The sequence below is a fragment of the Eurytemora carolleeae genome, unplaced genomic scaffold, assembly GCF_000591075.1.
Source record: "Eurytemora carolleeae unplaced genomic scaffold, Eaff_2.0 scaffold1643, whole genome shotgun sequence".
NCBI classification, from domain to species: Eukaryota; Metazoa; Arthropoda; class Copepoda; order Calanoida; family Temoridae; genus Eurytemora; species Eurytemora carolleeae.
The window spans coordinates 7,165-23,335 of NW_019398118.1; the positions used below are offsets into that span (position 1 = coordinate 7,165).

Below are 16,171 nucleotides of genomic sequence, written 5' to 3' on the forward strand. Positions count from 1 at the left end.
AATTCTCTTTCGCAGAGAAATTCAACAGTTTAAAGAAACTAAAACATGAATATATAAATTTAAAATGTGGTGTAAATGGACCAAACCTCATTGTGTTAATAAAATATATTTAGGACTGGGTTGACCCTCGTCAGTTCTAAACATACAATCACCATCAAAATTGATAATTTAAAAAAATGTTAAAAAACCACAAAAAAATAATAACAAAAAAGATTCCTTTAAAAAGGACAGTCAGATAGAAGAAAAGGAAACGAACTCGCTTAGATCATGATATGTTAAAAGATAATTTGGAAATATTTAATTTATATTTATACTTTAAAGAAAAGCTTTTAAGGGAACCCTTGTAATTGCCATCCTTGCATGGAGGGTCACTTGAAATTATGCCTACAGTCTCTTTAATTCACATCAAGATTTTAATATCCCTATAATCTACTACTATTGATCGAACTTTGCCGATCATTGATCTGCTTGCATCCTGTATACTATCAAACGATCAGAGTTATGATCATTCTTGCAATGTATCGTTACATTAAAATCACCGATCATAACAGTTTAATGTTGCGTGTCTTTTTATAATTTGTCTACATTAATAGATAGATAGATAGATAGATAGATAAATAGATATACAGATTGAGAGATAAAAATAGATAGATAGTTAAACATAGGTTAGATACATAGATGAATAGATAGATAGATAAATAAATAAATAGAAATAAATGCATGAAAAGTCAAGAAAAAAAAATTATATAAAATAATATAAAAGATGAATAGATAATTAGATTGTTAGTTAAAAATAGATAGATAGTCATTCAGAGGTTAAATACATAGATGGATAGATAGATAATTAGTAAAGTACAAATAGATTGAACTTGATATTAATCTATTTGGCTAAATACAAATATATATAGATTGTACTTGATATTAGTCTATATTTGGCTAAATATAAATATAAATAGATACATGAAAAGTCAGATTTAAAAAAAGGATAGATATATATGGTTAAGATACAAATATAAAATTTAGATTTATTGAATTGAACTAAAATATGTTCTATTTTAAATTTATATTTAAATCGGATGTGGATTGCTTTTTAAAGTATGTCTTTTTTTTGCACAGAATATAGATTAATAATGAAAAAGATAGATTTATGAATATTAATTTAAATTATCTATATCCAGAAAGATATGTGTACAGTTCACGATCATCAGTCTTCGAAAAAAAAGTTTATAAACAAAGGAATTGAGTTTTTGTCACAAACTCAAATTTTCCTATTCCTATAATTTTGAATCCTGGTGGTGTAAACCTGTGATATTTCAAACTTAGCTTAATTGATCTAACAAAATTCATAGTTAACAAAATTCATAGTTTGAAATATCTGAGGTTATACGACATTATTAGGTTGAAAGAATAAAGGGATTAGAAAATCTGAGTTTGCTGCAAAAACTCAATTCCTTTCAAACATTTATACCTTTTTTTTTACAAAATTACATATCCGACTTCATATCCGACATATCCGATTAAAAGGAGCAAAATTCAATTCATTATTTGTTTTTCTCCACATAGCTCTTCAAAAAGTTTGTGGAGTTATGATTGAAAACAAATAAGATTTTTTCCAAAAAAAGATAAATCATATGTTTGAATTTCAAGCCTTAGCAAAGGGAGGGTTGAAAAGGCATAAAAATAAAAATAAAAATAAAAATGTCAAACTTGATATAAAAATGGCATATCTATATAGCTATATAACTCTAGACACATAAACATGAGCATATCTATATAATAAAACAAGAAATTTGTATTTATATGTATGTTGTCCATAGCCGGCCAAACGGCTGGACCGATTGGGCTGAAAATTTTTGTGGACACTCAGGGGTGGTAAGGGGGAGTTATAGGTCAAAAAGAATTCAAATTTTTTAAAACATTTTTTTTTCCACGGGCAAAGCCGGGCTCTACAGCTAGTATAATATATATATATATAGACTACTTAATCAACATAAAGACTGTTAGACAGCTCTAGACACATAAACATTAGACATTTCGACAATTATATATAATTAAGGTATAAAGACCATGATATTCTCCAGGTGTTCATATTCTGAGTTAAATAGGTGAATACAGGGCAGTATATATCATACAATCTAACTTTTTATTTTTGAAAGTTTTTTTCCAATTTGAAATGGAAAAGTCTATTTTAACATTAAACGTTTTTACCCTTTTCCATCCCTTGATACTCAACCCTTTCCCCTTCTTATAAGGCTGTATGTAAAAAGTGTTAAAGATGTCTATAACACGTTCAGGGGTGAATAATCAATTTTTTTTTTAACTTTTGTATTGTGATATTATTCATAATGCAATAATGAAAGAGTAATTATTTTATAAATTGTGAAAAATAATATTTAAGAAAATGAGCGGTCACTGAAGGAACTGAAGACTTGAACAGGTTGTCCCCCCCCCCCTCCCTCCTCCTCTTCCCACCTGGTATCCTCCCCTTTCTCTCCCCAAGATAATCTTAGCAGTGCAACCCTAAAAATCCGCCAAAACATGAACTATCACGTGACTTTCATTCGGACCAATGGCCGATTAGTATTTAGACGCACCGGCTAGTTTGGCGCGTACCGACTGCCTATACATGTTACTACTAGCCTGGACGGTCCAAGCGAAATCTACACTAATTTTGTTTAGACTTTAGTTTGTAAACCACCTTCAAGAAGAGAGGACGTGTTAAATACGTTTTATAAGTGAAAATATGACATAAATACAGTGTTGAACAAAAAAGTTTGCTTAAAAACAGAAACAGACTGTTGTGAAAATGTTTATCTATTTATTTCTGTTCTGTGGCGCTACGGCCTGGCCTCAAAATGAAACTCCGAAAATGTCAATAGATTATTTAAATCAATATGCAGGTAAAAAGCGATCACTGAACAGAGAAATTAAAAAAAGGAGAGAATAAGAGAGACAAAAAAAAGATAGAGAAACTTGTGATGTAGTTTCAAATGACCCTATATTTTGAGAGATATACGATCAACAACGAAACCCTTATAACCTCCGTCTGAGCAACCATGAGGAAGATATCTTCGTTTTTCTAGCTGAAAAAAGATAGATCATTTTTTTTCTCTCTTTTGGTTCCACTGCAAAAATCTGCAAGATATTAATTATTTAAATGGAGAAATCGCAAAATGGATAATTAACAATTTTAGGAGAGTAAAACAGGGATAATTCTATCATTTTTCCTAGACAAATGTTTGAAGGGTTACCTTTCTAAATATGGCATTAATGGTAATCACATGGAAATACGCCAACAGTCCCTTTAATAATTGAAAACTTATTGAAGAAAAATCATAGAAAAGTTTGAATGATAATACTATAATATTGAATTCTATATGGATATGATGAAAAAGGATAGAAATAATAAATATTTTATAAATATTGAATTATAAAAAAACATTAAATGATATAATATCTTGTCTTATATATTGTAATGATATTAAGACATCTGTCAAAACTCGTAAATAAAGAAATAAAATAATAATAAAAGTTTATAGGGGGGTTGTAAAAATGGGGTGGATAGAAGAGGGGTGTATGTCATCATAAACACAGGAAGAAGAGATCTCTCCACCTTGGTATTGTTTGTGTTGATTAATATAAGCTTACGGGGGGATGGGGGTTCTTTTGCCAAGGGTTAATATTCTCTTTGAACAATTAAAACAACAACTTTCATACATCCCTGTAAGAGTGCGAAAGTTATGTATTTATAAAAAGAATATATTTCAAACAGTGTACACTGTACAGTGTACTGCCCAAAAGTTAAGAAGTCGTTGTAAACAAACGAAAAAATCGGGTTTTCACAAATGGGACAAGGCACATTTGTGGAGATCTCAATATTTTTGTTATGAATTATTATTTTAAATGATTAGTTTTACATCCTCATTTACTTTCTATTTCTTAATGTACATCTACATAAAAAAAGGAAATGCAGGAGTTTCGTACCTACAGTGTACATGGGGTACAGTGTACAGTGTACAGTGTACAGTGTACATCGACTTGTACAGTGTACATTGTACAGAGTGCGGTGTATAGTGTACATTGTACAGTGTACATTGACATTGTACAGTGCGTGTGTATAGTGTACTGTGTAAGGGGTCAGAAATGCTATGCTTCAAGATTAGGATGATAAGATTAGAGGAAGGTAGTGGCCCCCCTGGCATATTTTAGCCTACGGGCATAGTTAACCCATGGGCACTGCCCAAGGGATTTTGTAATACCAGCCAGCCATCATGTTTACACATTAGTACTACATAGTTCGAAACACCCCCGAGCGGGGAATTCAAGAGAGAATCGTTGAACGAAACTCCCGAGTTTCCTTTTTAGGATCTACGCATTTGCGTAGATTTTAATCTGAAAAATCAGAAAACAAAAAAAGTGTTAAAACCCGCACAAAATAATATTTCATAACAAAAATATTGCTATCTACAAAACTTCATGAAACCGGGTTTTCGATACTGGGTTTCATTACGATACTCTGTCTTTAGTTTCAGACTCAGATAATTTGTTTCTTATATTAAACTATTGATAGTATTTCGAATTTATGAACATTTTGATCGAAATAAAGAAATACCGATAAATTTTCGAAACATTTAGTGCACTACTTTATTTGATGTACATGAAATGTATACATATATTTAAACATTGTACACTCTTTGCAGTACTTTTTGATTGTACAATACACAGTACATTTCTTTTCTAACTGTACACTGCACACTGCTTATTCATTTAGCGTACCGTCCCATTTTGCCTGATATAGTCTGTAATTGTACTGTACTGCTTACTCTAGGTGGTTACAATTCGGCTCGGTACTTGAAATTAACCGAGGTTAACATAGTGGCTGTACAGTGTACGTACATACATGTACAGTAATCTTAAGATTAAATCTATCCAACTTTCTCTTTATTACGTATTTAAAAGATCCTAATGATAGAGCTTGTTATTTAATATATAATTTCATGCACAATGCACATATTTAACTATATTATTATTGGATTGCATCAGAAATTGCATCTAAAGAGGCCCCTAGCTTGCACTTATTGCATCAAACCAGCTGCGTTCTAAGATTTAAGAGTAAAATTAGATGGGACAAAAAAATTGTTTCTGTTAAAAATCATTGTGAAACAGGTTTTTTTCTAAGGGTTTCGAAACAATTAATACTTTATGCTTTTATCTTGATCATCACTATTATTCTAGCATTTCTAATAAATGTAAAAGATTCTTTCAAAGATTCATGAATTAAAAAAAAAAATATTTTAAGATCCTATTTTTGCCTTTTTTGTTCTTTGAGCTCTCACAACACCAAATTTGTGACCTCGTAGCTCCTTTTTCAAAACATTTTGGTCTCTTTTCAATAAAAGGAGTTGTGATTAAAAACATTTGAGATTTTAATCTTACGTGCAATTGAGTTTAGTTAACCATGACCTGTCTATATTAATGTGTCTCACTCCTGTATGCCGAGTCCATTAGCGCCTGATCCAATCAGGGTTCAGTCATGTGTTTGTTGTTTATTCTGAACCAATAGAAATTGCATGGCGGTAACATCTATCTTTCTATCTCATTATCAACTAAGACTTATGAATCCTTAAATCGGCGCTATTAGTAAATGGTAATAATTACTTCTACTGAAACTATAGTGGTTTATGTCCTTGTCCCATCTATAAACGCTTTAATCTTAGAGCTACTCGAGCAACGCAATAGGAATTCATAACCAACTCATTTTTCTCTCCGCACCCAGTACTTTTTTATGTTCTCTTGGTGGGAATTAAATTCCATTCATTTATTGTATTTCATTTATTGTTTTCTTCCATATTTTAGTCATTTATTCAACAAGAAAGAGGGATACAAATTACGCGATTAATGTTGTTTTTTAATTAATAATTAATGATTAATAATGACTTTTTTTTATCAAAATCGGGAAATAATTGTCAAACAGTAAAAAAAACTCAAAAGGTAAATGCCTTACAAATTTTGACTTTACATTTCTTTATCTATCCGTATATCTATAAACTGTACATCTGTCTGACATCTATCTATCTATCTGAAATATTTTCCTCTTGTGTCTCCCCTTTACATAAACATGTTAAAGGAAACCTATGTTTATTCTAGTATCTATCTATCTATCTATCTATCTATCTATCCTACCCTCCCATATCTCCGTGACATATGATAGAAACAAACGAGAAATATTTAACAACAGAAAAAAAAACTTTTTTTATTCGTTTTTGGTTAAATTTATTGCATTGGAATAGAGTTAAGAAAATATATCCCAGGTGCTTGTTCTAAAAACAAGTTCTGAAATGTCCCCCCACCCCTCAAAACCNCTTGTTTCAAATCATGTATCTGGTTAGCTTGTTTCAAATCATGTATCTGGTTAGCTTGTTTCAAATCATGTATCTGGTTAGCTTGTTTCAAATCATGTATCTGGTTAGCTTGTTTCAAATCATGTATCTGGTTAGCTTGTTTCAAATCATGTATCTGGTTAGCTTGTTTCAAATCATGTATCTGGTTAGCTTGTTTCAAATCATGTATCTGGTTAGCTTGTTTCAAATCATGTATCTGGTTAGCTTGTTTCAAATCATGTATCTGGTTAGCTTGTTTCAAATCATGTATCTGGTTAGCTTGTTTCAAATCATGTATCTGGTTAGCTTGTTTCAAATCATGTATCTGGTTAGCTTGTTTCAAATCATGTATCTGGTTAGCTTGTTTCAAATCATGTATCTGGTTAGCTTGTTTCAAATCATGTATCTGGTTAGCTTGTTTCAAATCATGTATCTGGTTAGCTTGTTTCAAATCATGTATCTGGTTAGCTTGTTTCAAATCATGTATCTGGTTAGCTTGTTTCAAATCATGTATCTGGTTAGCTTGTTTCAAATCATGTATCTGGTTAGCTTGTTTCAAATCATGTATCTGGTTAGCTTGTTTCAAATCATGTATCTGGTTAGCTTGTTTCAAATCATGTATCTGGTTAGCTTGTTTCAAATCATGTATCTGGTTAGCTTGTTTCAAATCATGTATCTGGTTAGCTTGTTTCAAATCATGTATCTGGTTAGCTTGTTTCAAATCATGTATCTGGTTAGCTTGTTTCAAATCATGTATCTGGTTAGCTTGTTTCAAATCATGTATCTGGTTAGCTTGTTTCAAATCATGTATCTGGTTAGCTTGTTTCAAATCATGTATCTGGTTAGCTTGTTTCAAATCATGTATCTGGTTAGCTTGTTTCAAATCATACTTGTTAGCTTGTTTCAAACAAATAAAAATGAAAAATTTAGCATATTTTTAATTGTTTTAATTTTGAATAAAATTGTTGGATTAAAAACTAGTTGTAAAAATTTGCGGTTTTGACATTTGCGATATTACTGATGAATAGGGCCTTACAGCGCATCAATATCTCTACAAAAAGAGAAACTTTGATTGAAAACATTTAAGATTTCAGTCTTAAGTGCGATTAACGTGTATTACTAATTTTAAAAAGTTGGCTTTATTTTATGATAAAAATATTAAGTTTTGATAAATTGTCTGTCTCCAATAAGTTTGGTTTAAATAAGGGGCAATCAGTCGGAAATTAGTTTTATTGGCGGTCCCTATAAACGGTAATAGAGCGATTTTAGCGACCCTCCAGGCTATTTAAGGTAGTTCTGCTTAGTCTTATACCTGGATACATCTAGTTATATTTGATATATATCTATCTATCTATCTATCTATCTATCTATAGATATGTAATATTCTTATCTATTATTGAATTGTCTATCAGTTCATACATGCAGATCTATCTATCTATCTATCTCTCTATCTCTCTATCTTTATCTATATATATGTTTTGTCTAGGAGAACGTGGTGGACAGGTTGGTGTGGGACTCCAGGGAGAGAGACAGGGAGCTCTGCCTTGTCAAGGGGAAGAACGAAGACGATTGTAATAATTATATCAGGTAAATCATAATAAGTATGATAATAATAATAATGATAATAAGTATGATAATGATAATACTAATTATATCAATGATAATAACAATGATACTAATGATAATAATGATACTAATGATAATAATGATAATGATAATGATAATGATAATGATAATGATAATGATAATGATAATGATAATGATAATGATAATGATAATGATAATGATAATGTTAATGATAATGATAATGATAATGATAATGATAATGATAATGATAATGATAATGATAATGATAATGATAATGATAATGATAATTAAATGATGGTGTAATGCTAATGATCTATCTATCTATCTATTTAGAGTGCTAGCTAAGGCTGGAGATGACCAGCTGCTGGTGTGTGGAACTAACAGCTACAAACCCCGGTGTCGCTACTACCGGGGCGCAGGGCGGAGAAACTTTGAGGCGGAGAAGTCAGGGCGGAGGCCGGGAGCTGATATGGGGCGGAGGTCGGGTTGGGAGGTTGAAAAGGAGTTTAGCGGAGTTGGATATTGTCCGTATGATCCTAAACACAACTCTACATCTATATATACAGGTTAGAATTAACCAATTCATATTCATTCAATTCACAATGGTACCCATTACACATCAGTAATAATCAGGAAGATATCATCGTTTTACTGCTTAAACGAGTTGAATTGTCACAATTTCCAACATTGACTCTGCAGCATAAAATCCGCAAGTGACTAAGCAATTTTCACCTAGAAAAATTAAGATATCTCATTCTTTTTTATCCGAATTTTTTTTAAAGATACTTTTGAGAGTCAAACATTCCACTCTATCAAATTACACCTACAGTCTCCTGAACGAGTGTGCGAAAGTGAAGGCTTACTGACTATTTAACCTGGACATTTAAATCATCGTTTTTTGGTCCTGCGCGCCTAAATTAACACCTGGCCTAATACGGGAGCTAAGCGTGCATTAAAATCCTATTTGTATATTTAGATATATACTGTATATATACAGTATATATACAGTATAAACAATACCATTCTTTCAAGGATTTTAGTGCAATTTAAAGATAGTGCAAGCAAGATTTCTACACATCCAAGATTTTTACCCATTTACCGACGGCTAAGAACCAAGGACACGAATGAGTGTGTGTGTGTGTGTGTTATAAACAACCTAATATTCTAAAGTGGACCGTTTTTCTCCCCTTGGTAAATGTATTCAGGGTTAGATAATTTTCCAAAAATATCGACGAAATTCAAAAACTATTTTGCTCAAGATTGTTTTGAGAAAATATTTGTTATAAAATGTTTTAAAAATAGTGTTACCCCTGTTTGTGGCTTGTAGGCAGCAAGCTACTTGCCTGGCCCGAAAGAGGATCCCCCTGTCCCTCAAGGTCCTGTAATCTGAAACAAAAAGAGTCTGAGGTTAAGGAACCACTAAAACGGTTGTAAAAACACCCTTTTTAACCCTCAATGTGAAGTTTGGGACAAATTTGGATCAAAATAGTTAGACGTGTTGACAGACATATAGACAGATAGTTAGACAGACAGACAGACAGATAAAGGGGTGTATTATAAAACTTTTTTTTAAACATCTGTTATTTGATCAATTGATCTACAAGTCAATTTCTCTACAGATCGATTAATTTACAGATTAATTGATCTACATAACGCTTCAACAATAGATTAATTAATCTACAGATCGATTCATTTGAAAGTCGATTAATCTACAGATCGATTGATCTATAGATCAATTTATCTAGAAATCAATTGATCGTTAAAGGGAACAATCTATAGATAAAATAACCTATAGATCAATTGACTTCCAGATCGAAAGCCCTGCATTGATTCGCTTGTTGGTAAACTGATCAATTCTTTATAATAATAAAATTAAATGAATTATCGATTGATTTATTGATTGTTTATGTGGTTGATTGATTGATTCATAAATCTATTTATTTATTGATTGATTGATTGATTGTATAGGTGGTGCGCTGTACAGTGGAACTGTATCGGATTTCTCTGGGTCTGATTCTTTGATCATCAAGGAACAAGTTAGAACCGAGCAGTACAACTTCAAACACCTAAACGGTAGGTTTATTGGTTTATGTAATCAATTTTAGAATTATAATAGAAAAATAGGTTTTACAGGGTTCCCCACAAAGCATGAGACTTCCAACTCTAACAATATAATGATGTAAAGGCTTTATTTGCAATGCATTTGTAAGGGATAAAGTTTGTAAAGGAAAAAATAAGTTAAAAGTTGCGCACTGCGCAGGGAGCAAAAAACAATAAATAAAGTTCTATCCACTAATCTATTAATATATTTATCATATCTTTATAGGCAGAAAAATAAAGTTAGATAGATAGAAAATATAGAAATAATGGCTAGATTAATAGAAAGGATAAAAAGTTATGAACACATAGATAGGATAGAATTCATAGTTAGATAGATAGACAGAAAGGATAGAAATCATGGTTAGAAAAATAGATATATTGGATAGAAATCATGGTCAGATAAATAGATAGATAGGATAGAAATCATGGTTAAATAGATAGATAGATAGATAGGATAGAAATCATGGACAGATAGATAGATTTAAGATAGAAATTGCATGGTTAGAAAGATAGAAAGGATAGAAATCATGGTTAAGTAAATAGATAGATAGATAGTATAGAAATTATGCAGATAGATAGGATAGAAATTAAGGACAGAAAGAAGATAGACAGTAAGGATAGAAATTGCATGGTTTGACAGATAGAAAGGATAGACATCATGGTTAGATGGGTAGGTATGAAAGACATTATGAAGAGATTGATAGATGGATGGATTATAAGACCGGAAAGACCTAAAGTAATAATGATAAAAAGTATAAGAGTTGGTGAGAAGGGAAGCTGAAGAAGGAACAACCTTTAACCTCAAATATGAGGAACCAAGCGCGCCTCTTCATCCAATAGATGCTAATTTTTCACACCATGCAACCAGTTAGTTTCGTTCGTTCGTTCGTTCGTTCGATCGTTCGTTCGTTCGTTCGTTCGTTCGTTCGTTCGTTCGTTTGTTNAAGTTAGTTAGTTAGTTAGTTCGTTCGTTAGTTAGTTAGTTAGTTAGTTAGTTAGTTAGTTGTCCAGGTATCCAAGTATCCTGAGTTTGATTTATTATACTTGCGAATTCTGGAGACAATTTTCTTGGCTGATTCGTAAGTTTGTCGTTTGCGGATTTGCCCCAAGGCCGGTTTAAGGTCCTGAATTCTGAGTATTATATTGTCTAGGTCCTGATTTTGTTGGATCGGCCGAGGATGAGGACTTCGTCTACTTCTTCTTCCGGGAGGAGGCTGTAGAGTTCATCAACTGTGGCAAGGTAAAAGTCAAGCATGCCGTGCCCGTCAAATTTGGGTCCAAGGAGGGTGGCTTATATCAATACTCTTCACAGAAACATCTCATAGAAATGATATTTATATTTCCAATCGAATCCTAATCCTATATCTGCAAACAATCTCTTTATCATGTTAAATATTTAGAATGTGTATTCTCGCGTTGCTCGAGTGTGTAAGAAGGACCAGGGTGGTCCTCGAAACTCTAAGAATCGATGGACCACATTTTTGAAAGCCCGGCTTAACTGTTCAATACCGGGCATCTTCCCATTCTACTTTAATGAGATTCAGTCTGTTTACCAGGTAATTATTATTATTATTATTATTATAGACCGTGTGTTTGGAGTGTTCAACACCCCTGACAATGCTATCTCTGGAAGTGCAATCTGTAGTTTTAATATGGAGGATATTCACAAGGTAGTTAATTGATTTATTTATTTATTTATTGGTTGATTGAGAGATTGCAGAGATTTGATTGAGTTTGTCAAATTTAATAAAAAAATTGAATTTTGAAAAACTTTGTTCCAAAATATTTTTTTGTGTGTTCAGGCGTTTGCTGGTGATTTCAAGGTACAGAATGACCCTAACTCCAACTGGCTGCCGGTCAATCGTCCTGATAAGCCTGGAACCTGTAGGAACAGTTCAGAGGACCTCACAGAGGAACATCTCAACTTTCTCAAGGATAATGTGCTTATGGATGCCGCTGTACCGTCAGCATACAATCTCCCGCATTTTGTAAAGACAAGTCCTCACGAGCGACTTACGTCGATTGCGGTCGACCCAAAGGTTCTGACCGCAGATGGTCGGAAAGTTGACGTTCTTTTTGTTGGCACAACCCGGGGTAGGATTCTCAAAATGGCGACTTTCGATAATGGCGGAATTCCTCAAACAAACTTGATAGAAGATCTTCAGCTGTTTCCCTATCACGTGGCTGTGAACAACCTTCTCATAGTTCTAGCACGGAACGGATCAGAAAATGGCGGACAAATTCAAAATGGCGCCAATCTGGTGGCTTTGAGTGATCATGAGGTGAAGAGTGTTCCTATGCATAGATGTGGGGCTCAGACCATACAAAACTGTGCAGCTTGTGTTGCTTTACAGGTATAGGAGATTTAATTCTGATATTTTAATAATTAATCTTACTGTTTATTCTTATTTTCTTATAATAGATTGATTAATTGATTAATTGATATTCAGGATCCCTATTGCGCGTGGAGCGTAGAGGATGAGGCGTGTACTGAGCACGCCGGAAGCGCGCAGGATACAAGCACGCTACTCCAGCAGGTCAGCACAGGCGCTCACCCTGGCTGCCCCAACAGCAAAACTGTCGGTTAGTTTTTATTGATACTTTGAGTAATAACTCATTCTAGGGACCTTTCCTGGGACTTGCATTTATAGAGTGGCATGTCTAATTCACAACAGTGCCCTTTAAACCTTTGTTAATCAAGAATAAATTTGAGATAGCCAAGTTTTCCTAGCGTAAAATTGACTATTTAGAATTGTGGTTTCTTGATTTATGCTGCACATAGACAATATATGTCAGAAATCAACTTTTTAAGATTTAAAACAGTAACAGTTGAGTAAGAAAAGGAACGGTTTACCCTATTATTATTGGGGGTAATAAGAAGTCTAAATAGGTTCTAAAATAATTGCATTTTTCTAATTATATATTCAATATTCAACCCTGGGGCAGTGTATTAAAGGATTTAAACTGGGCAATTTCTTATTATTTATCTATACATTTAATTAACTTTAATTGTTCTATTTTACTAAGGGCAACCTATCTAGCCAATCCATCTACCTATCTATCGATCTATCTATCTATCATCTATCATCTATCTATCTGTCATCTATCTATCTATAATCCATCTATCTGTCTATCTATCTACCTATTATATATCTATGTAACCATCTATCTATCTATCTTTCTATCTTATATCTATCCACTTAGCATTATCTATGTAACCATCTATCAATCTATCTATCTTTCTATCATATATCTATCTACTTATAATATATCTATGTAACCATATATCTATCTATCTTTCTACAGGGTGTCCCACGAAACATGACAATTGGTGAATAGTTTTGAATGTCTTCTTCAATATGCTGTATTAGATATTAAAGACTTTTTGTATCGTTCATTTTGTTTAGAAAATTTTTTATTCAAATATATTTTACGTTGAAATTAATTTTACTTTAAGATGACTCCCATACAATATTTTTATTATTAACATATTTTGGAAGAAGACATTTTAAACCATTCACCAACTGTCATGTTTCGCGGGACACCCTGTATCTTATATCTATTCACCAACTGTCATGTTTCGCGGGACATCCTGTATCTTATATCTATCTAGAAGGATTAAGAGTTTCCAACACAGTTTATGAAACAATCACATTCTTTGACGAGGAACCCTACTCTCATCCTAGAGAAAGTAAGAATATTATATCTTTTTTATCAGTGTCTTCATCATCTCTTAATCATTATTGGCTTCATTATTGTCTTCATTTTTCATCATTTTTCTTCATTTTCCTCATTTTTCCTAATATTTCTTGATTATTCCTAATTTTTCTTCATTTTTCTAATTTTTTTCTAATTTTTCTTCATTTTTCCTCATTTTTCCACATTTTTCCTAATTTTTCTTCTTTTTTCCCTATTTTTCCTCTTTTTTTCTAATTTTTCTTCATTTTTCCTAATTTTTCTTCATTTTCTTCATTTTTTATTTTTTCTCCATATTTTTTTCACTTTAAATATCATTATTTTAATCATCAAAGTTATTATTTCTATCATCATTCAAACTTTTATTACAACGATCATTATTATCAAAGCTTCTATTACTATCACTATTATTAATACTGTCATTATTTTTATCATTCTTTTTATTAAAATAATAACATTTTCAATTGACATTATTATTATCATCATTTTTTTAACATTATTATCATTTTTATCGTTATTATCATTATTATTATAATCATTGTTTTTTAGGACCGTATATAAGCCACAACAGCTTCTACTCGCCACAGACCTTTGCTATCGGCGTAATATTCGCCGCATTGGCCGCCCTGCTGGTTGGGGCAGGGGCCGGTCATCTTGTGACCCGGCGATACATTGAACAGCATTCTTATCTCAAGTGTGGACATGCTTACCTGGAGGCACAAGCTATGGACAGGTAGTTCATTGATTCATTGATTAATCGATTAATTGGTTGCTAGTTCTAATGATTGAATGATTCACTTGTTGATTGACTGATTTGTTTTTTACTGGATTGAATACTTCATTGATCAATCTAATGAATGATAAATAGATTGATTGATAGATCGATCTCCTACGTTATTTATTGATCAAATAATTGGATGTTTTTTACTCAATCGTTTGCTCGATTTATTGATCTAATGAATGACAGGTATAATAGTTGATAAATTGATTGGTTTACTACTTGATCAACTGCATGCTTGATTACTTGATCTTATGAATTCTGAATTGATTGATTCGTTGGTTGACTGAATGATCAACTGCATGCCTGATTAGTTGATCTTATGAATTCTGAATTGATTGATTCGTTGGTTGACTGAATGATCAACTGCATGCCTGATTAGTTGATCTTATGAATTCTGAATTGATTGATTGATTGTTTGGTTGTTTACTGGATTTGATAATTGAAAAATCAATTTAAATCGAATTTTATTTCAGAACTAGAAAGGAGGAAACCAGCCATTACACTGAACCAAACTTTATCCCGACCCCCTCCCTCCCTCCCTTCTCCTCCTCCTCATCATCCTCCTCCTCCTCCTCCACCACCTCAAGCACCTCCCCCTTGACCCCGACCTCGACGACCCAGAACAACCTGTTGGTCAACATACCGGAGAAGAATAAAACGGAAAAACAGAATATCTCAATCACTACCAACATGCCTCTCAACAAGCCACAAAAAATCTATATTTGAAAACAAAAAGTTAAAAACTTTTTTTTAAAGAAAATTCACTCAGTTTAAGAAATCTGAATAGGTGTGGGGGGGGGATGGGAGAACAGACCAGTGATGCAATGTTTTTTAAATTGAAAAAGTACAAATATTTTGAAAAAATGTGTATTAGCAATCTCATTGAACGTTTACAGAGCTGCACTATAAACATTTGTTGTAAATTTTAAAGGCCCCAAAAAAATCATTTTACAACTAGAATGTAAATCAATCCATAATAATAAAAATCAAACCAAATCAAAATAAAATTAATTATTGAAACTTTTGCAAATCGTTAAATTTAATATTGAATTTGATCCAATCTCCCCTCCCCCTCCTTGTGAACACCCTCCCCTCCCCCTGAGATGGTGTATATAAGGTTTAGTTATTCAATAGGAAGACGGTGGTAGCCTATTAATAGGAGCACGGAATATAGTTTACAATATTAGTTTAGACACACTTCAGGTTAGTTTCAAGATTAGATAATATTTATCTATCTATCTATGTGTCTGTCTATCTATCTATCTATATATCTATCTATCTATCAATTTATTCATCCTTTTATCTTTTTATTTATTAACTTCTTATTATCTATTTTTCTTATTTAAATAACTATTAATCTATCTATCCATCTATGCATCTATTTATATATCTATCCAACTATCTTTCTATCTATTTATGTCCATCAATGTATATACACCTCTCCCCCCCTTGCTATCTATTTGTCAATTTAAAACTGCCTATTTTTTTCTCATCTATCTTTCTTTATATCTATCTAATCTATCTATTTGTATATCAGTCCATCTATCTATCTATCTATCTATCTATCTATATATCTATCTATCTATCTATCTATCTATCTATCTATCTATCTATAATGGCATTTGAA

The 16,171-nt window shown here is 32.2% G+C and overlaps 1 protein-coding gene across 1 annotated transcript; it reads left to right on the forward strand.

Annotated features, from left to right (window-relative positions):
* The first annotated feature begins 2,894 nt into the window (after positions 1-2,894).
* Positions 2,895-15,488, forward strand: LOC111716841 (semaphorin-1A). Its single transcript, XM_023492337.1, has 11 exons — positions 2,895-2,900; positions 7,867-7,967; positions 8,301-8,533; positions 9,936-10,040; positions 11,219-11,307; positions 11,468-11,737; positions 11,870-12,421; positions 12,518-12,650; positions 13,681-13,758; positions 14,313-14,496; positions 15,018-15,488. The coding sequence occupies exons 1-11, from the start codon at positions 2,895-2,897 to the stop codon at positions 15,268-15,270; spliced, it is 2,004 nt and encodes a 667-aa protein (XP_023348105.1). The 3' UTR covers positions 15,271-15,488.
* Positions 15,489-16,171: the final 683 nt, after the last annotated feature.

What these genes read in the sequence shown, in the direction of transcription:
- LOC111716841 (XM_023492337.1), top strand. An exon ending in AGTTCATCAACTGTGGCAAG is followed by an intron (nt 11,308 to 11,467) that starts GTAAAAGTCAAG and finishes TTAAATATTTAG; the next exon opens with AATGTGTATTCTCGCGTTGC. An exon ending in CTACTCTCATCCTAGAGAAA is followed by an intron (nt 13,759 to 14,312) that starts GTAAGAATATTA and finishes ATTGTTTTTTAG; the next exon opens with GACCGTATATAAGCCACAAC.